Source organism: Electrophorus electricus, chromosome 2, assembly GCF_013358815.1.
Source record: "Electrophorus electricus isolate fEleEle1 chromosome 2, fEleEle1.pri, whole genome shotgun sequence".
Taxonomy (NCBI): Eukaryota; Metazoa; Chordata; class Actinopteri; order Gymnotiformes; family Gymnotidae; genus Electrophorus; species Electrophorus electricus.
In genome coordinates this window covers 10,752,068-10,777,448 of record NC_049536.1, presented here as the reverse complement: position 1 = coordinate 10,777,448, position 25,381 = coordinate 10,752,068, and the positions used below count along the sequence as shown (strand labels likewise).

At 44.1% G+C, this 25,381-nt stretch overlaps 1 protein-coding gene across 5 annotated transcripts in view; it reads right to left on the bottom strand.

Annotated features, from left to right (window-relative positions):
- syt7a (synaptotagmin VIIa) overlaps positions 1-25,381 on the bottom strand; it is an 83,289-nt gene that overhangs the window by 28,053 nt on the left and 29,855 nt on the right. For 4 of the 5 annotated variants that reach the window (XM_027027267.2, XM_027027268.2, XM_027027269.2 and 1 more), the window contains exons 2-4: positions 17,701-17,804; positions 2,935-3,014; positions 1,128-1,262 (exon numbers count right to left, since the gene is read on the bottom strand). In XM_027027267.2, coding sequence (XP_026883068.2) covers positions 1,128-1,262; positions 2,935-3,014; positions 17,701-17,804 — 319 coding nt within the window. The remainder of the gene's footprint in view (positions 1-1,127; positions 1,263-2,934; positions 3,015-17,700; positions 17,805-25,381) is intronic. The other variant, XM_027027271.2, reaches the window with a different exon arrangement.

Below are 25,381 nucleotides of genomic sequence, written 5' to 3'. Positions count from 1 at the left end.
AGTATTAACCGGCTGGCTCCATAAGGGACGAGAGAGAGTTATAGCACTGCGCTCCAAAATGCCTGACAGAGAGGAGTATGAAGGATATTTAATTATGGGTTTTAACATGTAAAGAGGGCAGAACAAGCCTGAGTAACTAAGTTCAGAGCTAAATCAAGCCTGCAAAGTTCTGCTGACCACTAGCATTAAAGCATGCCCTTCATTTGGCCTTCATACTCTACACATTAGTGTTGTGAAGGCAACTGTGGATTTATTCAGTGTGGAATTTGGATTTGAATTTCAATGGGAAAAAAAAGACTTATTTTTAAAAGTCGAAGGCTTAATAAAGTCCCCTTTTATACCTGGCACTATAGGATGCAAAATGTATATAAAGACTATTAGCAAACTGTATTAGATGCATTTTGCTTTGTAATGCATGCAACACTGCCAAGTGGATCTCACTCTTCCATTGCATTATGTAAACAAGCACTCACCAAGGGCGTATGAACATTATAAGCTCATCAGCTGGAGCACTGATCTTCCTCAGTGAAAGTGCTGGGCTGCATTAGCAGCAAACTAAACGCCGCGTGAGTCTCTACGTCCAGATGCACCCAGGTGGTTGCAGCGCGTGATGCATGTGCACCGCGCACACCTCCACCTTAGCCACACACAGAAGGTGCACACACACACACACACACACACACACACACACTGCCAGCTGTAAAAGGGGCCGTTGCCTTCTGAAAAACCAGTGTCTTACTGCACTACAGCAGTGAACAGTACACACGACTGAATGTGATCATAAATCCGTGTGAAATAAGTGTGAAAGTACCAGGGATGAATACAATGGGATTATTAAAAAGCTCCCACCCATGCAGTTTTATGCATTTAGTTTCTCTGAGAAAATGGTTTTGCTTTGTGCTTGTGTATGATTGAGATAAACGGGTGGGCTGAGGCTAATGCTCAGAGCAGCAATCTCACCGCCAGACACACACACATGGGGACCCACAGCAGTGCAAAGCCATCGTTTCTGGAATGGCCAGGTTCACCCCCTCATCAGCACGCTGCAGCCCTGCCAAGGGTCAGGGGTCAAAGGTAGGTTGGGTAGGTGAGTGTGGGGTCTCTTACCAGCCTGCACAGAGACTCACTTGAGTGTGAGGCGAGGGTCTCCATAAGGGGCATAGGGAGAAATGTTTAGTACAAACTCCTTGGGTGGGTAGGAGCTCCATCGCTGCTGCTCTGAATTGCTGTCATTGTTATTCCAAAAGTCTCTGTCTAGATCACTGAAGGCCAGAGAGAGACACACACATCCGTGAGACACAGCACACCCATCCATGCTGCATCCACGCATCCATTCAGCAGTTAGTAGCACAGATGTGAACGATTCCCTGGACCTCACAAAGGCCCAGCAGGACCCAGTGCACTGGAGCAGGCCTGGGGACCCTGGGGACGTTTGGGTTAGCACGGCTGGACGTGGAGGTGAGGCCTTCCTTCTGCTACTGGCAGAGTGTGACCTAAAGATAAGAAGGGAGTCAGTGGAGGAAAGAACTAGAAGCTCCTGGTGGCAAACGCACTGGAAAGGAAATGGCTGTCTACATTCACTGCTGTTTTTGTTAAATACTCATCAGTGAGAGAGAGAGACAGAGAGAGGAAAATGGAGAGCAAGAAAAAGAATTGTATGGACTTCAAAAACAACGACTGGTCACATGGAAACATGAATTAAACTGTCATACAAAGGTAGAATTAAATATTCATAATCAATCATGTACAGACACTGATTCTAAAAAGAGGAGAGAATTTGTGAGTTAGAGGCGTCGGGGAGCAGCAGGCCACACGGCCACAGCTGTCCTGCGCTTGATGTAGAGATCTCGGAGAAAAAGATACGGGATTAGTAACAACAGATCAAGGCACACAGATAACAGGAAGTCTCCTAGGCCCCCGCAGTGACAGCCAAAGCAAACAAGCCTCTTTAGACCACACGCCCGTGAGGTGCAGGAGGAAGTCCGTGCGGCGCGACCTGCAGGCAGACAATTATTCCCCGCGTCATTATTCACCGCGTACGGCTGCTTTGCGGAAGCAATCAAACTCCATTTTGGAGTCATAAATGAGGGAATAAATGACCTCTACAGAGGCAGGAGGGAAGGGCTTGCCTTTACCAGGGCGTGGCATCAAGAACAGCAACAGGTGCACACAAGCATACCCCAGCCATCCCACTTAACTCCCGCTCACAGGAGACACTTAAGATTGACAAGCACCTGGCACACACACACACACACACACACACACAAAAGAAAAATCCTCTATTAAGTACAGATTCATACACTAAGTGCTCCACTCTCCATGCTTCGCATTCTGCCATTGCACACACTTTAGCAGTGCTCACACCATTCAGGGATGTTATCAGTCAAAGAAGCGGAATCGTGCATAAATGTAAAAGCCGCTCCTCTGTGAATATGAAGGAGGAAAGAGGTTTTGCTTTGCACTGAGTAAGCTGATTGAAGCATCTTTGTTTTTTAGGCCCTTTTTTTTAACTAAAATGCTGCAGCAGGCAACATTTTGCTGTCAAGTAAGATTCCTGTGGGCGGCTGCCAAACCGGTTAACATTCCAACAGAACATCGACGACGATGACGAGGAAAAAGAGAAAACAAGAAGCAGCCGTGCAGAGCTGCTCGAAGGGGAAGGACGCAAGGAGCTTGGATGGAGCTTGGCGGTGTAAGTCACATGACCATCGCATGCCATCGGCAGGGGGAAGAGACAGGTCGCTGGGGAGTTAAAGATCATCAGAGGGAGCGCGGTGACTCCCATCTGGCCTTACCAAGAGTCTTACCAGCCTTACCATCAGAGCGATGCCACCCCAGCCCAGCCCAGACAGAGAGACAGAGAGAAAGGGAGATAGAGATTAAGAAAGAGAGTGTGTGTGTGTGTGTGTGTGTGAGGGGGCACCCTCCACCTACTTGATGGCTTTCTTCTCTCCTCGGCCTCGCGCAGAGTCTGGAGTGCCCACTGACTCCAGTCCTGGTTTTCCCCTTTTCCCCTGGAAACAGGCAAGAGTGAAACCACAAGAGTGAAAGAGTAAGAAAGGGGATAGTGACTGCCAGCCTCCTAATTAAGCCTATGAGAGGAATATGGTGGTAGAGGCTAACTACTTTGTCTGTATGTAAGCTATTATCCACCTCTCCCTGTCACGCTGTGTCTCTCTCTGTCTGTCTCTGATTGCTAGAATCGCACTGCCCATCTTGAACCATTTCAACTGTAATTATGGCACACGCATATTTATATGGAAATAGCCAATTTAACTCAATCGCCCTGCAGCAGTTCGACTCTCGCCCTGAGCAGAGAGAATTCGATGGAGATAGCGAGCTTGTTTTATCACATGTACTGAATCCCTCACAGCCATCACTGGCCAACCCCACCTCAGCACTGAGCCTTGTGCTCAACAGACCAGCCCGGCCCCCCGAACCAGCTCCCAGATCCATAAAGTTACACCATCATACTATGGGCGGGCTACTAATGAGCCTGTAAGCATTTAAAAGAGAACTTCACCCATGCTGGCTATTCCAGAATGTTCCAGGGATTCCATGCTGGTGAGGGACTGCTCAGGGGTTGTTTCATTGAACTAATCCCCTAAAAAGCCCTAATGGAGAGCACTTGCATTTGGGGAAAGCTGTGTGCTATTTCTCTGTCCTCTGCGTCTACCAGCAGCCTACTGCTTCATCCCTGCGCTGCTGTATGGATGAGCACCTCAGGTCACATAGTCACCCTCTTTAGGAGTTTCGAAGAGTTTTTTTAGTACACAGATTAGAAAATCCAAATCTGTGAGTATGGTGGATTATAAAATGTGCCATATTTCTCAGAAATTAAGTGCATAATATTTCTGTACAACTAAGTTTACTTAAAAGGGTCCACTTATTTATGGAGTTTGTTAAGTGGGATTTCAGGGAATGCCGTGGTATATTTTCATGGTTCATTGCATCTGGTGTGTGGGAAAATACATGTTCTGTACATTAGTGCACTGCATGTGTTATATTGGATGTCAGCAGGCAATAGGCAGTATGACATTCCCACTAAGGCCTCAGTGAGTCTGAGGCTAACTGGCTGTATGTCTGTGCTCTCTTTTCCCTGAGACAAAACATAACAGGCTGGAGATGGAGGTGAGTGGCTATGGATGGTGCAGCTAATATCCACTCACAACAAAGGGAGTGATGCTGTGACACTCCTCCATACTTTGCTCTGATTGGTAAAGCACTCACAATCTCCCACAGCAAGGACACTAGAGATGAATCAGCTCTTATGAGTGTGTGTGTGCGCACGCGTGTTTGTGTGTGTGTGTGTGTGTGTGTGTGTGTCTGTGCATGCATGTCTATGAGTATGTAAGGAAATGGGAGTGCTGAGTCTATGTATAGTCTCTGTGCTTTATGTCTCTGCTCTTTATCTCAGTAGTGAGCGTGCCTGCACACAACGTATCCATGTACATATGTGCATGCGCAGTGGCACAAGGAGTAGAGGGACATGGGAAGAGGGACATAGCCTGCATGTATCTGCACAGAGAGACCACGTGTGTCTGCACAGAAGGCCTGCATGTATCTGCACAGAGAGACCACGTGTGTCTGCACAGAAGGCCTGCATGTATCTGCACAGAGAGACCACGTGTGTCTGCACAGAAGGCCTGCATGTATCTGCACAGAGAGACCACGTGTGTCTGCACAGAAGGCCTGCATGTATCTGCACAGAGAGACCACGTGTGTCTGCACAGAAGGCCTGCATGTATCTGCACACAGAGACCACGTGTGTCTGCACAGAAGGCCTGCATGTATCTGCACAGAGAGACCACGTGTGTCTGCACAGAAGGCCTGCATGTATCTGCACAGAGAGACCACGTGTGTCTGCACAGAAGGCCTGCATGTATCTGCAGAGAGACCACGTGTTTCTGCACAGAAGGACTGCATGTATCTGCACAGAGAGACCACGTGTGTCTGCACAGAAGGACTGCATGTATCTGCACAGAGAGACCACGTGTGTCTGCACAGAAGGACTGCATGTATCTGCACAGAGAGACCATGTGTGTCTGCAAAGAGAGACCACATGTATCTGTATCTACATATATCTATATAGAGCCTTTATGTATCTGCACAGAGACACTGCATGTACCTGCACAGAGCCTGCATGTATCTGCACAGAGAAACCACATGTATCTGCACAGAGACTCAGTGTGTACCTTCACAGAAAGACCATGTGTGTGTGCACAGAAAGACTGCTGTATTAGCACAGAGAGACCACATGTATCTGCACAGAGAGACTGCACGTATTTGCACACAGCCAGCATGCATTTTCAGATGGCTTATATTACCTTCAACTACAATCAGGAACCAGCAATTAAAGGTCCACTGAGTGTAAGACACAGTACAGACCCTGGAGGTGAAGCCTCAGACAGAGGTTCAGCCAGAAAACACCTAGCCAAAAAAAGCAGACATGCACTGTGATGGCGGTCAGCAAAAACACAGTCACACTCATGAGACAGCTCATATACCTACGAGTCAGCACAGATACCTACACACACCAAGACATCACGCTACTCTAACCACAGCCAGACATCACGCTGCTGTAATCACAGCCAGGCAGCGCGTTCCGTCCTCTCTATATCCCACCATGACGTATAAAAAATGATAAAAAAGGTAAAAAAGAAAAGAAAAGAACACTAAAGAAAAAAACAAAGGTATTCCAAATCGACACATGGCTTTGGAAAACTGGAAAACTCATCAGAAGTATCAGCCAATCATACCAAGAGCTAGTGAAAACTTACAAACAGGCCTTCTATGAGGAGCCGATGGCAGTATCTTCCCGACGTATAATGGTTAATGAGGCAGGATTTGGGCAAGGGAAGCAGGTCTGAGAGCAGGGGCATAGTGCCTGGTCTGCCCGGTAATGCTTACTGCCAAAATAAGGGACTTGCTACATCCACATTTTCAATCCCAAGTATATCGAAATTGTGCAACAAAAAAAAGGTCCCTCAGTGGTAAATGGAGGAATATGATTCATGCTCCTGGGCTCTGAAAAGAGAAACATCGTGTAGGCTCTCACCCTCGTGACGAGAGACTCTCCACACCATCAATTGTCCCGCCTGGCTGAAACGAAGAGGCAATCTCGCCCTTCTGGGCTCCTTTTACCTGCATTTCTTCTCATAATAACTCTCACACTCTCTCTACAAATCATTTATAACGCTTCCGATTACTTAATATGGTCAGGCACTAGAGCCTCTGTGAGCTGTTCAGCCTGCATTCAGGAAAAGGTCATGAGGCAGGTGGGAATATTCCCAGCTAGATGTCCAGAGCATGTCCGCACATGTAAGACATACAGTACATTCCCCCAGCAACCCTGCCCTTGTATTGCAACATAGAAGATAAAAGGAGTAAAGTTATGGGAGCTTTACAGAAATGGGCTCTTAGGAGTTGTTCAATCGCATGTGTAAACCTTCGAATGGTAAAGATTAGGTCTATGCCTGGTAATGGATTATGACTGTTAATGGTTAAGTATATGACTGATAAAGGTTAGGTCTATGACTGGGAATGGTTAGGTCTATGGCTGGTTATGGTTAGGTATGTGACTGGTAAAGGTTAGGTCTATGACTGGTCATGGTTAGGTCTATGACTGGTAATTGTTAGGTCTATGACTGGTAATGGTTAGGTCTATGACTGGTAATGGATTACGACTGGCAATGATTAGGTCTATGACTGGTAATGGTTAGGTGTGTAACTGGTAAAGGTTAGGTCTATGACTGGTAAAGGTTAGGTCTATGACTGGTAATGGTTAGGTATGTGACTGGTAAAGGTTAGGTCTATGACTGGTAATGGTTAGGTTTATGACGTAATGGATTACGACTGGTAATGATTAGGTCTATGAGTGGCAATGGTTAGGTGTGTAACTGGTAAAAGTTAGTTCTATGACTGGTAATGGTTAGGTCTATGACTGGTAATGGTTAGGTCTATGGCTGGTAATGGTTAGGTGTATGACTGGTAATGGTTAGGTTTATGACTGGTAATGGATTACGACTGGTAATGCTTAGGTCTATGACTGGCAATGGTTAGGTCTATGACTGGTAATGGTTAGGTCTATGACTGGTAATGGTTAGGTCTATGACTGGTAATGGATTACGACTGGCAATGATTAGGTCTATGACTGGTAATGGTTAGGTGTGTAACTGGTAAAGGTTAGGTCTATGACTGGTAAAGGTTAGGTCTATGACTGGTCATGGTTAGGTCTATGACTGGTCATGGTTAGGTCTATGACTGGTAATGGTTAGGTCTATGACTGGTAATGGATTACGACTGGCAATGATTAGGTCTATGACTGGTAATGGTTAGGTGTGTAACTGGTAAAGGTTAGGTCTATGACTGGTAAAGGTTAGGTCTATGACTGGTAATGGTTAGGTATGTGACTGGTAAAGGTTAGGTCTATGACTGGTAATGGTTAGGTTTATGATGTAATGGATTACGACTGGTAATGATTAGGTCTATGAGTGGCAATGGTTAGGTGTGTAACTGGTAAAAGTTAGTTCTATGACTGGTAATGGTTAGGTCTATGACTGGTAATGGTTAGGTCTATGGCTGGTAATGGTTAGGTCTATGACTGGTAATGGTTAGGTTTATGACTGGTAATGGATTACGACTGGTAATGCTTAGGTCTATGACTGGCAATGGTTAGGTGTGTAACTGGTAAAAGGTAGGTCTATGACTGGTAATGGTTAGGTCTATGACTGGTCATGGTTAGGTCTATGGCTGGTAATGGTTAGGTCTATGACTGGTAATGGTTAGGTTTATGACTGGTAATGGATGACAACTGGTAATGATTAGGTCTATGACTGGCAATGGTTAGGTGTGTAACTGGTAAAGGTTAGGTCTATGACTGGTAATGGTTAGGTCTATGACTGGTAATGGTTAGGTCTATGGCTGGTAATAGTTAGGTCTATGACTGGTAATGGTTAGGTTTATGACTGGTAATGGATTAGGACTGGTAATGATTAGGTCTATGACTGGTAATGGTTAGATGTGTAACTGGTAAAGGTTAGGTCTATGACTGGTAAAGGTTAGGTCTATGACTGGTAATGGTTAGGTATGTGACTGGTAAAGGTTAGGTCTATGACTGTTAATGGTTAGGTTTATGACTGGTAATGGATTACGACTGGTAATGCTTAGGTCTATGACTGGCAATGGTTAGGTGTGTAACTGGTAAAAGGTAGGTCTATGACTGGCAATGGTTAGGTCTATGACTGGTAATGGTTAGGTCTATGGCTGGTAATGGTTAGGTCTATGACTGGTAATGGTTTGGTTTATGATTGGTAATGGATGACAACTGGTAATGATTAGGTCTATGACTGCCAATGGTTAGGTGTGTAACTGGTAAAGGTTTGGTCTATGACTGGTAATGGTTAGATCTATAACTGGTAATGGTTAGGTATATGGCTGGTAATAGTTAGGTCTATGACTGGTAATGGTTAGGTTTATGACTGGTAATGATTAGGTCTATGACTGCCAATGGTTAGGTGTGTAACTGGTAAAGGTTTGGTCTATGACTGGTAATGGTTAGATCTATAACTGGTAATGGTTAGGTATATGGCTGGTAATAGTTAGGTCTATGACTGGTAATGGTTAGGTTTATGACTGGTAATGGATTACGACTGGTAATGATTAGGTCTATGACTGCCAATGGTTAGGTGTGTAACTGGTAAAGGTTAGGTCTATGACTGGCCTTAGCAGTTGACAGCCACATTTTACGTTAGGTTGGTAAAAGACAAAATCTGAGCCCTATGAGAGAAAAGCTAACCCATTCACATGTCTGTTGTCCTTTAGAACTGTGATATGTATTAACTGTATGAATTACCTATGTTCACATATAGACACACACACAAACATACGCCAACTTCCAGGTAGAAATATAATTCAAATATTATTAGAATATCTTACATGGCACATTCTACTTTAGTACATATCTTCACACACAGAGGCTAGTAGTTTTGAGGATGCAGAGTAGCCTTGGTTCTGATTGAAAAAAACAAGTTATCAAGGGCAACTCATCTATCATTCTAAAGCATCACAGAAAGATTTCAAAAACAGAGAGAAAGAGAGAGAGCAAGAGAGAAAATGAGTGGGAGTAAGGAGGAGAAAGGAGAGGTTTAAAATAGATTAACAGAAGAAAGAGAAAAAGTGAGAGAAAGAGTGAGGAAAGATAGGAGGATGGCAACAAGAAAGAGGAAAAGGGGAGCGTGAGGGAGAAGAATACTAGTGGCAATCAAAAAGACTGAAGAAGAGAAAGCAACAGTGTCAACTGTGAAGCTTGGAGGTGAAGAAAAAGATGAATGACGCATATCCCCAGAGCTGTCTGTGGAAAATGAGGAAGGACTGGTGGCCGTGCATGCATGTGTGTGTGTCTGTCTGTGTGTGTCTGTCTGTGTGTGTGTGTGTGTGTGTGTGTGTGTGTGTGTGTGAGGTGACAATTCAGTAACATAATCAGCTGGAAGCAAAGGCACAGATAAATGCATGTGTACACACACAAACACACACACCTAGATAAAGGCAATGACACCAGACGCAGTCTCTAGAACAGCAGTCTGGTTTCTAAACAGGCTTTCTCCTCTCTATGAAGCAGCTCTGCCTTGTGGAGGAATTCTCTGATGGCCAGGAATGTCAGGACTGAATCTTTTCATTTATTCCCTCTCTCTCCTTAACCTCTCCCACCATCCTTCTCATCCTTGTTCTCTTTGTCTCTCTCTCTCTCTCTCTCTCTCTCTCTCTCTCCCTCTCTCTCTCTCTCTTTATCTCACCTTCTGTCCCATTCACCTCCTTCCTTCTCCTGGCTCTCTCAGTCTCTCCACTTTTCCTTTCTACTTACCACTTCATCAAGTAACTCGCACCAAGAACAGCACCAGTCTGGATCTGCTTTCTTGCCAGTTTTTTCTCGGGGATGAAGTTCAAGTTCAAAGAGGTTTTATTGTCATTTCAGCTATATACAAGTACACAACAAAAACGAGACAGTGTTCCTCCAGGACGATGGTGCAACATAAAGAGTGCAACAGACAACATGCTACACAAGTGCAAACAGTCCAATATAGTGCAAAATGTCATTAAATAAACATTAAATAAACAATAATAAATACAGGACAAATACAAAATGAGTAGACAGTGCAATTTTTTAGTACAGTACACAGTACTGGGCATATGTAAAGCGAGTTGTGCATAGCAAAACCAAAGAACAAAACCATAAGAACAAAACCATAAGAATAAAACTAAGATCCAAACTTTTCTGCATAATGTTCTGCCACTATAGAAATAAACTTCACTTTTTTAAGACACACTATTGTGTCATAGCACTCCTCAGTAGACTGACTCATCAGGTCTCCCAAATGTATCCAACACAGAAGAAAAAAGAGAGAGAATAAGAGAGACGTAGAGCCAAAGAAAGACGTGGAGAAAGAGAGAGAGAGAGAGAGAGAGAAAGAGAGAGAGAGAGAGAGAGACAGAGAGAGAGACAGAGAGAGCAAGAGAGAGAGAGAGAGAGATCAGTATTTCTGTTGAAACTAGTTACTCTCAAATGGTTAAACTGTTAAAGTCAACTGAAATGGATCTATAAAACAATATATAAAACAAGTCTGGATGAACTACATCTAACAAATGAAGAAAAGAATATAAAATAGAGACATATGGTGGTCATGGGACTATTGGGTTTCTATAAAATTGCTAATGCGGAGACAAATATATTTTCCCCTTGCAAATAAAAATTTTAAATAGAATCAAACAACAAAGTAAACAAACAAAATCCCACATTCCTTCCAATGGGAAATGGACAATCTTGGAAGAGGACACCAACATTTACTGAAATGTCATAGCCATAGGATGACATATGACATATAAGATGACATATAAGAATGACATATGAACTAGTCTGTTCATATGTCATTCTTGTTTATGGGTATATATATATATATATATATATATATATATATATATAGAGAGAGAGAGAGAGAGAGAGAGAGAGAGAGAGAGAGAGAGAGAGAGAGAGAGAGGTATTTATGAATTTGCATGTACATAGAAAACAAAAAACACTGTAAATAATATCTACATATCTACATTTTTATGTTGTTATTTGCGTTTTATTATTACTAGTATTATTGTCTTGCCTGTCATCTATCATAATGTATGTAAGGCAGCCAAGCCAATAAAACTCATTAAATATAAACTGAGAGAAATAGCAAGTGAGAAGAAATTTCTCACTTTCATAAACATCCTGCTGATACATGAGTGATATTTGAGATAGTGGAGGGAGGGAGAGCACGTGAGTGAGAAATGCCACTTTGCTCACTCCCAGCTGTGTTTGCTTGCAGTGAATGAGCTAATATCTCACTCACCTTGTTACTGCACCACTAGCCCAAAACAAACATGCACAAATTTCACAGATCAAGCGCATGCCAATTACGGCAAACCTCTGCCACATATACACTTGTGCATGGCCTAACTCTTCAGGTTTTTATCACTGGTTTGCCTTTTTTTATTGGTTTGCAATGGAATCACACTTAGGTTTGCTGATGGAACCATGGACCAGGGTGTGTTCTTCCTCAGGGCATTGTTACAGGGTTGGGAGCAGTGGGAGTTGGACTACAGGTTGGGGTTCTGAGCCATGCTGAGCAGCACTGAGCAGAGAACTGGTACTTCCACCTTCTGGCATTACATCAGCATTTATTGGGAGCACTTTGAGATCAAACTGAGACCCATCCAACCCCACTGTGCTCCAGTTCCGCAGCCATAATCCACCAAGCTACTGCTGCCAAAGCCTCGGCATTCCCTCCTAATTGATGCAGAGCTCCTTGTTATAACATTAACCAATCAGAGCATAGCCGCAGGCAACAAGCTTAACGAGTGTAATGTGATTGGAGGGTAACAGCAGAGGCTCAGGAGTAAGGCAGAGCCTTTAGTGGTTGTACGTACATGCAGAGATTTTCATGAATGATCTTGTTCTGATCAAAAGGAATGACCCTAAAGGAAGAAACCCATTGAATCTATTTAAATACTGTAATATTGTAATAGTATTGTAATATTGTATGTATATATATAATCCAAACAAAACCTTGTATGAAGAGCCAAAAGGTTTCACTGTTACAGTAACTTTAAACTCTAAAAAGTTACACTAAATAGAATAGGAATAAGGAATAAGATTTGTGACCCTATTTTATTCCTATTCTCAATAATCATAATCATCAAAGTTACTGTAAAAATACAGCTATGGTTTACATTGTTACAGAAATATTGACACTAAGCACAAACTGTATTAATAGTCTTCTTTCTAATGATGTTATTAATGTAGTACACCAGCTGTTTTGACTGAACAGCGCTTTCCTTTGGATCGAGCTTAATCAGTTCTTTCTGACGATTTTCCTTGTCATTGAGCCATTATTATTGGATTATTACTGCATGTTCACATTAGGAAGAGACCAGTCATTTCCTATGGGAGTAGGTGCATTTGTGCTGTGATTTTCATTGACATTACGTAGTTTTTTCAAATTTTCTACATCTTGGGTGTTTCAGTCAGCTCTAACCAGCCATAGAAATTCAATGTGTAAGACTACAAGATAATGCAGAATAAAAATTCTCTCCTTGTCTGTCTCTCACTCACACACAAAGTTATGATTTTGTCCCATCTTACTGAGCTGGTATACTTTCATAATAACTTTCATTGTACCTTGTACCCATGAAATTTGGGGAAAATTTGTTGGCTCCCATACAAACCCTATTCCAAGTTCCATAGAGCTGTTCCTGCAGCCCAGGCGTATGAATCCAGGGTCCTTGCTTACATGACAGTGAGACTCTTCTTCACATATTTGATCATGACACAGATAAGGGAGAAATGTGCTACACAACACTGAACCAGACGAAACGGAAGGAACAGAAGTGCAGATGGAAGACAAGACTGAATATGAGCTGAATATGAGCTGAATATGAGCTGAATATGAGCTGAATATGAGCCAGGCTACAAACCAAACTGATGGGGCGGAATGAGCTGATGAAGAAGAGGGCCCCACTGAAGTGGAAGGTGTGTCTGGATGTAGCCTGGCCTCCCTTCCTTCCCTGGGTCATTGTTTGGGACAGTTTTAGTCTGATTACATTTGGAATGCTTGAAAAACAAATGCATTGGCTACACTTTGATATAGCAGTCTAGCCTTCCAGCTATCGATAATTACTCAATAATGCTTTCCTCTAGCCCCTGGTCTATGGTACTCCAATTAAAAGATAAACTGAGTCTAATTTACTCAAAATTGAGTGGTATAGTTTCATGTAAATGAGGTTAATACACCTTAAAAAAATTTTTAAAAGAGTGTAAATCTTGTGATAATGACTTGGAATGTGGTTGTTTAAAGGTGTTTTAACAGTAGGTGAAATTAAATATATGAAAACATTTCCTGAATTTTGACTGAAAACACAAAAGATGGGTTTTGTGTGAAAACAGATGGGTTTATCCAAATGTATGCCATAGGTTGTCTCATGTCCCTAGACGTCACACATTTTGTATTGCCATTAAAAAACATGGAAGGGAATACAGGTCAGGGAGAGGTACATAATCAGGGACACATAATTACTAAATCTACTGGATATCTGAGCAGTTTCAGTTAAATAACTAGATCACTTAGGTATTATACAGCTGTGTGGTTTTGAAAAAAAATGACAGTGTTATTTGAATTTGCAACATACATAACATATCCTGCACAGATTCATCAAAGGACTTATGGACTCTGGGGCTGAGGTTGCACTGTTAGCAGAGAAGCCACATAGTGAATGTGTTCTTGAAAGCTGTCCAAAGCAGTGGTTTAACAAAATATATCCTGTTATCTACCATGTTTTCTTTTCATTTCCTCATTATGAAGCAAGTTGTTCTGTAAAAGTTAAATACCTTACAAGCTGTCTGACCTAGGAGAGCTCTGAAATCACATCCATGCGCTCAGATTAGGCTGACCAATTCACCAAATTAGGCTGACCATATTTTGGTTTTAAAAAACTGTGCAGACTGTGAAAAGCAAATATCAACATGAATTCAAAACCAATTTCTGAAAATTAACTAATTTTAACAGCAATATTGCAGCTGATTATCTAGATCAGATGTATAAAATGTACATACACTACAGACTTGAATATCATAGAATTTACAGGGAAAATCAAACCTTCACCATTACACTTATTTAAATGGCACTACCTTTCAATATTAGATACTAATTCAAAACTTAATTAAGTAGTTCAGATGTTTGAAGCAAACTGTAAGGGCTGCTTTTAGCTCAGAGTACAGCCATAGTATCATAACCGCAGTAAATTTGACCTAAGAGTGCAGAGGGTTAGTGTGAGTTCACTGTGCAAACTAATGCACAAAGCACTTGCTTTATTCTCTTGGAGAAACTGGAATCTTCCTCAGAAACATCCATTTAACGTAGTGCTAAGACTAAAACACCAACAACTAATTTGTTTCTTACAACACTGAACCGCCATCGCGGTGAGGAGTTGCTGCTGTCATAAATTGGCTGGAAATGATAAAAAGTCAAGTAATTGATCTTGATGCTGACTTCCAATAAATTGGCTTCTAATTCACCAAGAACGTGATCTGTTTACAACATATCAAACATCTTTGGAGCTATTATTAATGTTAAAACAGGTCTGTCTCTCCTCTGGGAATCTTACGTCACTCCTAGGTGACCATGCACCATCTCTGTCTATTAAAAAGGCTCTGTGAAATTCTCTTCATTGCCTGCTGTCTTCATTAAAGATGGCTTGTAGTAATGGCTCTCTCATATCAAACGGTCGTGCTGAGAACAGGAGGTTCTCTCCTGCCACCAGACAGGAGGCAATTATCACCACGCACCACGTTCTCCCTCACTCTTCCACGCACACACACATGCGGCGGGTCTCAGACTTCATTAAGGATTTAAAACCAGGCCTCCCATCCCCCTTGACACCCGGTCATGACTCAAGGGATGCCAAGTCTGACCAAATCACCCTGGCGGGGAGGAGAGGGAATATAAGGTGAGAACCGAGCATGGGGGCGGGCCCCACCTGCAGCAAGAACAGAGAAGTGGCTCTAAGGTGGCGGGCCAGTGACTGGGCCTGGGCCACGCCGAGCAGATGCACGGTCCTCTGCTCGAGGACGACCGCTGAGTCGTGGCACGTATTGGTATGTCATGCTGTGTCAGGTCTGTTTTCACGGTGCTGGAAGGAAAGGGCGTGTGTGACAGTTAGCTGGAGGCAGTGGTAAGCTGATGGGCGTGCGCTACTCAGCCCTTTAGTGTTGTGGCCTCTCCGTGTCTTAGGAGTGTGATGAATGCCTTTACTGGGCAGGACAGAAGAGCCCTTCAGCACTGACACAGTCTCTCACAGGGCCCATACGTCAGGACCAGCAGACAATACAGAGAAGGGACGGCTTAAGGCGCCCGGCAAAGATCATTATTATTTTCCCAGTATTTTTTCCCAAAGGTAAGCTCAGACAATCAGACTGACCCATAGAAGAAAACAAGCCTGAAAACAAGCAAACCCTAGTCTACACTATATACTTATATAATCCCGTCACCTTACTTTCTAGGGCTCTCACTCTTTGTCTATGCATTTCTCATTCTTGTTTTCTGTCCGCTGTGCATATTTATTTATTTGTTTGTTTCTTTGTGTGTGCGTGCGTGCGTGTGTGCGTGTGTGTGTGTGTGTGCGTGTGCATGCGTGCGTGTGTATATGTCTATGTCCTTGGCTGAAGTAAGTTTGGAGCCTGCCCCAGGTCACTACAGCTGTCTAGCCAATGGTCTGGTTGTTTCATTCATTTCTAGTGCAAGGGAATGAAACCATATTCCACAACTACAGTGCTCTAACTCAATATCCCCTTTGGACCAGCAAGTATACTAAAGCATATTTTCAAATGATCATCACTGAATAACGTATGTGTGGGGGAAAAAAATAGTACAGAGCCCCTGGATTCTTGAAGAAGGTCAGGAATCTTCTCAGATCTCAAAATGTCATCCCTGAATTTCTTTTTCACAGGAGTAAAGCCATCAGATATCTTTATTTGGGCACAGTGTTCGTCTGAGACAGAGGCAGGCTGGCAGATGGAGCAGAGTACCCCCATCATGCTCTCCCTCAGACTCCCTCTAGTTCTGAGAGCTGTTAAAAGCATAGCTAACAGCACAATCGCTAAAGTTTAAAAACACATTAATCTCTCTAGCTCACATGCAAACAAACAAGTTCACACACAGAGCAGTTCACACTGTGAGTAGCATACTCGTTGAGTAGAGTGTCTGCAAATAAAGAAATGTTATTAAAGTAACCGAGAGGTATTACAGATTAAAGTGAATACAATAAATTTAGTGGGCTGGATTGAGATGACTGCGCCTCAGTACTTTACAACCTGCTGCAAGAAAGCCACATACACATACACACATGTGGAAAAACACAGGGGCACACCTACACACACACACATGCACACACACACATACACACACGGGCACACGCAAGCACACACACAAACTGACCAACTGACACATACACATATAGGCAAGCACACACACACACATACACACACACACACACACACACACAGACACACCCACACACGGGCACACATATATACACACACAAACACACACACACAACGACAAACACACACACAAACACACAGGGGCAAACATATATGTCCTCATGCATGGCTTTCCTGCACATGGGACTGCATGGTTGACCTGCATTTCCTGGGTGCAGCATGAATCAGGAATCGATGAGCTGTGAGTGGCTTGAGAGGCTCCTAGCATCTGAGTGGAGATGCACTCAGCCTGTTCTTCTCCATCTGCCTAACAAGCAACCACCTCCTTTTAATCAATCACTTTTCATCCTGTCTAATTAGCAGTGACAGATACCAAGCCCAGTTTGGCCCAACACTACCCACTCATACACACACAAAGAAATGTGCATGCGCACACGCTAGGTCATGCAAAGAGTCCAGCCAAATGCAAACATGCTGACATTTATACGCATGTTAGGGGAAACAGTACACGCTCCATACTGAATAGTTTCTAGTGTGTTGGGAAGCCACAGAAAGTGGGCTAAGTGTGTCCATGCTCTCAAGAGCAGCTGCCTGATGGTGTACATGGACAACCAAAGTTGGTTACATAAGCTTTACAACTCCAGGCCTTCCAACATTATCCACAGTGAAAGTGTTCTGCTTTTTGGAGCAGAAAGTCTTTGTGTGTGTGTGTGTGTGTGTGTGTGTGTGTGTGTGTGTGTGTGTGTGTGTGTGTGTGTGTGTGTGTGTGTTTGTGTGTTGGTGGGTGAGTGTGCTCACGGACATGTGCATGTGTGTGTTTGTGTATGTGGATTATAAGAAATGGAGAGCGTCTTTGTGCGCTAACAGTTCTAAACATAGGAAAGATATGTCCTGTATCACTCATGCCTGCTTTGATGTGTGTGTGTGTGTGTGTGTGTGTGTGTGTGTGTGTGTGTGTGTGTGTGTGTGTGTGTGCGTGTGTGTGTGCGTGTGTGTGTGTGTCAGTCAGTACAGTGCTGAATCTGTGAGCCTCATTCTGCCTATTTACATATTAGATAAAGACAGTATGTGGATATGTGATCAAAACAAGTATTTGTAATCTAGTAAATTGGACCAATGTTTGTGTGTGTACGCACGCATGCCTATAAGCACGCACATGCATGTGTGCATGTGTAACTCACCACCTTGCGCTGACACCAACCACAGACGCCACAGAGAGCCACCAGCCAAACAGCACACACTGTTACTGCCAGTGACACCAGGAACACACTCAGTGCCACCGAGCCTGTGAAACACACACACACACACCCCATCAGTGTTAATAGCTGACTTAAAAGTTATTGAATATTTTATGGAAACTAACATCGAGAGAGAGAGAGAGAGAGAGAGAGAGAGAGAGAGAGAGAGAGAGAGAGAGAGAGAGAGAGAGAGAGAGAGAGAGAGAGAATGACAATTCACTATTTCCCACCTGTTTCCAGCATCTGCTTCCTAATATAATAAACTCACATTTTGTCGTTGCTTAAAATATGGACAACAACAATAACGAGGTGCTGGGGAGAAAGAACAAGTCAGAGTGAAAGAGAGAGAAAGAGAGAGAAAGAGAGAGGAGTGAGAGAGAAAGAGAGAGGAGTGAGAGTGAGAGTGTGACGGGGAGAGACACAGAGCCTGACAAACCATGATTAATGGCTACATCTGGAGACTGAGTGGACAGCAGGGTAGAGAGGGAGAGATGACGGAAAGGGTGATAAATGTATACAATGTATTGCCCCAGTAAAAATGAAGGGAAAGTATGATACTCTCCGGTACTTGTACAAGAAGCCTCTCTCAGTGTGAGAGAGAGAGAGAGAGAGAGAGAGAGAGAGAGCAAGACAGAGAGAGAGAGAGAGAGAGAGAGAGTGTGTGTGTGTGTGCGTGAGTGTGTGTGTGTGCGTGGGTGTGTGTGTGTGTGTGTGTGCGTGTGCGCGTGTGTGTGTGTGTGTGTGTGTGTGTGTGGTGCGCACATGTGATCATGTAGAGCAGTGCTCTTTTGATCAGCTGTTCAAGCTCAACCTTGATGAATGAAAAAAAAAAACAACTTTGGCACCTTTGGCTTCAGAGATGGCTAGACAGAGAGATGAAAACCAGACATCCACAAGACTGTCTCCCACCTCCATCTAGAATGATTACAAAGCTCCTCCTCTCCTGTACATCACCTGACTCTTCCTCTCCTCATCACCTGCCTACACTCTCACAGTTTTTTCTGTACCACATCTTTGTCCCTGGCTCTCCCTCTCTCTTTCTTTCTCCCTCTCTTTTTTGCTCTCTCGCTCTTGTTCCTTTTCTTCTTCTAGATAAGGAAGAGATGTACAAAGTTCTAAAGTGGGTGGGGTGGGGTAGAGTTATTATTAGACACTGAAAACAGATCTCTGATTTCCCAGAATATGGCCCTATAGCTACACTTTCTCTCTCATCCGCTCTCTCTCCCTCCCTCAATCTCTGTTTAAATTGTTTCCCTCTAAATGAGCATTATTGGCATGACAACTCATTGTATGGCCAAAGCATTTAGATCAACAGAAGTAACATGTACACAAATAGTAACGTACACAAACACAGCAGTATATAAAGTACATACCCTATACAGTATATACACCCTGTCATTTGTATACATATACTGCATATATGCACATACAAATAATATGTTATACACAGCACATAAACTGTATTGCACAGAGCAATATGACCTAATGTGGTGCATCATCGATGACGTGACTCCCTCTGTCTGTGGCAAGCAGTGAGTATTTTGGACTCTCTTTTCTTTCCAATAAGACGTGCATTAAGTGACCATCCTCCAGTGTTTCAACTTCTGGTATTAAGTGTTTGGAACCTGGTGTAGAATATGTCTAGTAATTCTATATATTGGCTACAGGTGGTGAGGGAGTGTAGCTCTGTCTACAGTGAGCACAGAGACATTGTGTTTTGTGCAGCCCGGTGTGACTGTGTCTGCCTGTCTCTATTACCAGGCTGTGGTTACTCAGTCTGTACCTTCTCACAGTTCTTCTCTGTTGTTATGTATTCTGCATTATGTATTCTCTGTGGAGAATATCTCTGTCTCTGTCTCTGTCTCTCTCTCTCTCTCTCTCTCTCTCTCTCACACACACACACACACACACACACACACACACACACACACACACACACACACAAACACACACACACACACAAGAGATAGGGGTATCTGTTCATCTATAACTACAAATGTGCAAAACACCTGTTAAATTGCATAAGAACTACTAATAGTTCACCAGATCAGTGGTCTGTAAAGGGAACTGATGCAACATGACTCCACACGCATGAAACCATGGATCCAACCCGGCTCCACACAGAGGAAACCCTAGATCCAACATGGCTCCACACAGAGGAAACCCTAGATCCAACATGGCTCCACACAGAGGAAACCCTAGATCCAACATGGCTCCACACAGAGGAAACCCTACATCCAACATGGCTCCACACAGAGGAAACCCTACATCCAACATGGCTCCAGACAGAGGAAACCCTAGATCCAATATGGCTCCACAAACAGGAAACCCTAGATCCAACATGGCTCCACACAGAGGAAACCCTAGATCCAACATGGCTCCACACAGAGGAAACCCTAGATCCAACATGGCTCTACACAGAGGAAACCCTAGATCCAACATGACTCCACACAGAGGAAACCCTAGATCCAACATGACTCCACACAGAGGAAACCCTAGATCCAACCCGGCTCCACACAGAGGAAACCCTAGATCCAACATGGCTCTACACAGAGGAAACCCTAGATCCAACATGACTCCACACAGAGGAAACCCTAGATCCAACATGACTCCACACAGAGGAAACCCTAGAGCCAACATGACTCCACACAGAGGAAACCCTAGAGCCAACATGACTCCACACAGAGGAAACCCTAGATCCAATATGGCTCCACAAACAGGAAACCCTAGATCCAACATGGCTCCACACAGAGGAAACCCTAGATCCAACATGGCTCCACACAGAGGAAACCCTAGATCCAACATGACTTCACACAGAGGAAACCCTAGATCCAACCTGGCTCCACACACAGGAAACCCTAGATCCAACATGGCTCCACACAGAGGAAACCCTAGATCCAACATGGCTCCACACAGAGGAAACCCTAGATCCAACATGGCTCCACACAGAGGAAACCCTAGATCCAACATGACTCCACACAGAGGAAACCCTAGATCCAACATGGCTCCATACAGAGGAAACCCTAGATCCAACATGGCTCCACATATATAATTCAACTAGACATTCTTTTTTATTTTGCCGATTGTTTTAGAACTTGAGCACATTCCAAGCCAGAACCATGACAGACAGATTCATCATGGAAGAAGTGCAGAGTCAACATGATTGCTGTCATATTCTGAGCTCCAAGCTATGGGGAAATGTCAAAAGCTCTTTATTTCAGTCTTTGGCTGTTCTATTTCAGCACACACAGCTTAACTGTACAGTGGTATTGTCCTCATCTTTATATGTAATGGGTTTCAACAGAGCACACTGAAATGAGAGCGAGAGAGACATCACAGGTGCTGGGGAGTTGCTATTTAAAAGAGAGAGAAAGAGAGCGATCACAATTGCTGGAAGTTTGCTACCAAAATGAGAGAAAGAGAGAGAGAAAGGGTAAGCGAGAGAGAGATCACAGGTGCTGGAAGGTTAGAAGATGGTTCAAAGCAGAGGTAAACCAGAGAAATAACCTAGTGCCCTTTCTTTGACTCATAAGAAAAACTGACCTATACACTCACACACATGCGCATTCATGAGCACACGCACACACACACGCACACGCACGCGCACACACACGCACGCACACACACACTCACACAAAGGCACGCACGCGCACACGCACACACACGCACACACACACACACGCACACATACACACACACACACACACACACACACACACACTGTTGACAGTTGGCTAGTGAGTAAATTGGACAAACAGGATCACAGCTGGGTGTAGCCAGTATGTGTTTCTGAGCAAAAGCATGAAGGAGAGAAACATCATCTTGGACCATTGGGCTTAAAGCACCAATCAATCCATAAACAAGCACCTTTTCCTGAGATACACATGCCAGCAATGTGTGTGATCTCTTTCCTCAGTTACACACACTGAAATGTGTGCGTGCACACACACACACACACACACACACACACACACACACTATTAGCTAAATATTTTCTCCAAGATATAGCATGCAATAAAGTGGGAGTATAATGGCTCTAAGCCAGGGGAGAAGAGATGGAGGGAAAGTGAATGACACAGGAGAATCTGCTCTCCAGCCCGCGAGACGTGCACAGCAGAGGAGGAGATGAGATTTAATCGGGGGAAACTGTCCCTGGTGGAGGGGCACCCTCACACACAGAGACATACACACACTCACCCGTCTACACACATTCAACCCACAGGGATCCAGTTCTTGTATTTTGTTCCCCTTAACAAAAAGCAGTTTGGAGAACAAATACCAAGACAGATAAGTAGAAGTGTTTGCTGCCAACTGGGGGTTTGGGAGCTGTTTCTGATGTGGTGAGATAAAAGAATTCCCCTACAGCTCAGTCTGTGTAAATGAACAACAATCATAACATTCAGTCCAAAGGAACAATATATTGAGCCATATATATTGTTGTACATGAACAGAGCACTTCACATGAATACACTTGTGCGCGCGCACACACACACACACACACACACACACACACACACACACACACACACATACATGCACAGCTTTAGTAAGCAACACATTTGCCACGTTGAAGTTCAGCACCGCAAGTCTCTGATTCCCAGCTGCATCTCCCACTGAACTGATGAAGCATACACCTGCATACAGCTGTTCAGATCAGGCTTGTTGCTGTTAATGAACAGCCATAATTGAAATCATTGGAAGAATCCCCGGAGCCGGAGGGGAGCTCGGGGGTTGCTTTGGCTCAGGCCAGCGCCATCATGGCCACAATTACACGCAAGCGACAAAGAAGGAGCGGAAAAGCACTACAGTCCTGCTTGGCTCCCCCATCTCACTGACGGCTTCCTTATGTGCGGTGCCATCCTGGAAGAGGAGGGGCCGGGTCCCTGGGCCCCTCCGGTGACCATCTCTTACTAGCCCTGCTGCATACAGCAGCGTTCACGGCAAAGGATATGCTTTCGAGGCTGGCGGGGTAATGACACATATACATGACATCAGTAAGAGTTAGTGGAGCACGGTTCAGCACGTCCCACCCTCCGGTGGGTGCTGGGATGTGCTGCTGTTAATGCTGAGCCCCCATTCGTAGGGTTTCTCTTAAGGAAGCCAATTACACCGTGAAGCTATACGCTTATGAACAAGCTTGGAACATATTCCATCTTTCAGACTGTTTGAAAACAGGCTCCAACCTCTGACAATCAGCTACATGGACACCGACCCCCTCGAGGTCATTAGAGTACTTGCATGAGTACCCCCGCATCTGTACATGTTCGGTTCATTCGTGAGGCTGTTAAACCGCTTCACCTGGATGACAAGCTGGGACACACTGCCAGCCTGGACACCCAGTACGATCGTGGGCAGAGACGACTCTGTTTCCTGCAGTGACTAAGGTCTTCTAGCGTAGCACACTGTCAGGGGCGTTTTCTAAGCCAGGGGAGGTAGGTGTCACCTTTGCACCGCAGTGCACCAGGGCAGCAGATCTGGTGTCCGGGATACGAACAGACACGGTAAGATCATCGGGGAGGCTGGCTCAGACCTAGTGCAAAGACGATGGCTGAGAGGAGAACACAGAGCAAGAATACAGCCATGAGGAGTAGGCCCTCCACCTGCTCCATGAGCAGCTCCACCTTCCTACGTCATAAGACATTTAATGCTCAGCAGAGCATGCTGAGCAGCAGGACACTTTGGCAGGTCACTCCTCCCTGTGGCGATCGCACCATACATCACCACGCTAAGTGGAATCTGCTTAGCCATACTAATAATGTCATTTTTTCTGCACTAATGTCACTGTAGTGCACGCTATATATCTGCACTATATCTACAATGTCTTCTTGACAAATATCTCTATAGTCATCAATGTTATGCAGACTGACTTTGAATGTAAATAGCTAATATTTCACTGTAATAGTATACATCAGTACAATGCAGACTTTCATGTTTTTGTGTGTCTTTTTTGCACAGCTCATAGACGTGTTTTACTACTGTACTAAAGCTAATTACACCTGTACATCTACAGTTCTGTATATCTGTATGTTCCTGTATAGGTGGACACTCATACTGCTGTGTGTATGTATGTCATTTCTATTTCGACTTTATTTTCTTGCTACTACGGTTTATTTATTTTCTTACTTACTTTAGCTTGTACTAACCCGATCACTGCTTCCCTCCGGGGATCAATAAAGTCTTATCACATCATATCTTCAGCAGCAGTTCAGTTTGGTCAGCAGAGTTGTCACGGCACTGAGGACAGCCTCCAGGTCCACGCATGATGATGCACTTGGTGAAGGCAGTACTTCAGAGAGGGAGGGCAGCAGCAGCAGGAAGTGTGCACGCACACACACACACACACACACACACACACACACACACTCAACTGTGCATGCACGTGTGTGTATATGTGTGTCGGTAGTTGCCAGACCCTGTAAGATCTTCATACAAATGCTTAAGAGCTTAGGACAGCCTATCTGACTGACCCCCTAACAGAGCGTAATGAAGCCCAGGAACTGAGCTATGAAACCATAATGGCAGTCGTTCTCTTACACTCACTTCCTACAAAGATTACACACCCAAACTGAAGATGCTGATACATTATATGTGACCATGTATTTACATCTGAAAGACCTTATGTATTTGTACTTCTAGGTATCAGCATTCATCCCTGTATTCTACAGTATACTAGTTCATTGGTATGTTGGACTCTAACCTACTGTACTGTACTAGGATGTATTCTATGAGTAAATGACAAAGCACTTTTGTAAATTGCTCTGGATAAGAGTGTCTGCTAAATGCCGTAAATGTAAATGTAAATGAAAACATAACGTGCAGATCTACATGATCTGATCTACAGCTTGCAGGAAGACAGATCTGAAATCAGCTTAGCTACTTCCCTTATAATAGCCAAGGTCTGGATTCGGTACAAGCCCTAGTCTTAGATCAGTTCTCCTTGATACATATATGATGCTTACATGGAGCCAGAGACAACCAGCCAGAGTGGATCATATCACTTCTGTGCCCAGCTGAATGTTAAAATGCCCAACAAGCCGAGAGCAGGTGTGAGCTCAGATCTGGCAATCACCGTTTCCTTTTGTTTTAAAGCAATACCCAACTGTCTGAACCATATTTCATACTTATACATTTGTTCTACTGGGCCTGACCTGATTTAGGTCCGCTTGTGTGTATGTGTGTGTGTGTAGGAGAGCAGTAAAAAGGGACAGAGTGGAAGCTTGGTGGAATGTGTGTGTGCGTGCGTGCGTGTGTGTGTGTGTGTGTGTGTGTAGAAGTAAGACAAAACGAGAGCGAGAGAGTTCCAGGAGTGACTATCTAATCCTAGTGCTGTGCCTGTGTGTAAGAGAGTGTGACTGCCCTTGCCCACAATGGTATTCAACCTCTGGATCTTGGAATGGGAAAGCCTGTGTGCTAAATACTTCAAGTGCCTAGCCAGGTAACCAGAAAAGCTCTCAAGCCTCGGTGATAAAGTGTGAAACCGCAGGCTATGTCATCCAATGATTAGCCTTGCCACACTACAGCCACGAGGAGGATGTGCACATGTGTGTGGAGGAAGGGGGGTAATACAGGCACTAAGACTGTGAGTAATGAGCTGGGAGATGATGACTGATGGACACCTGCTGGG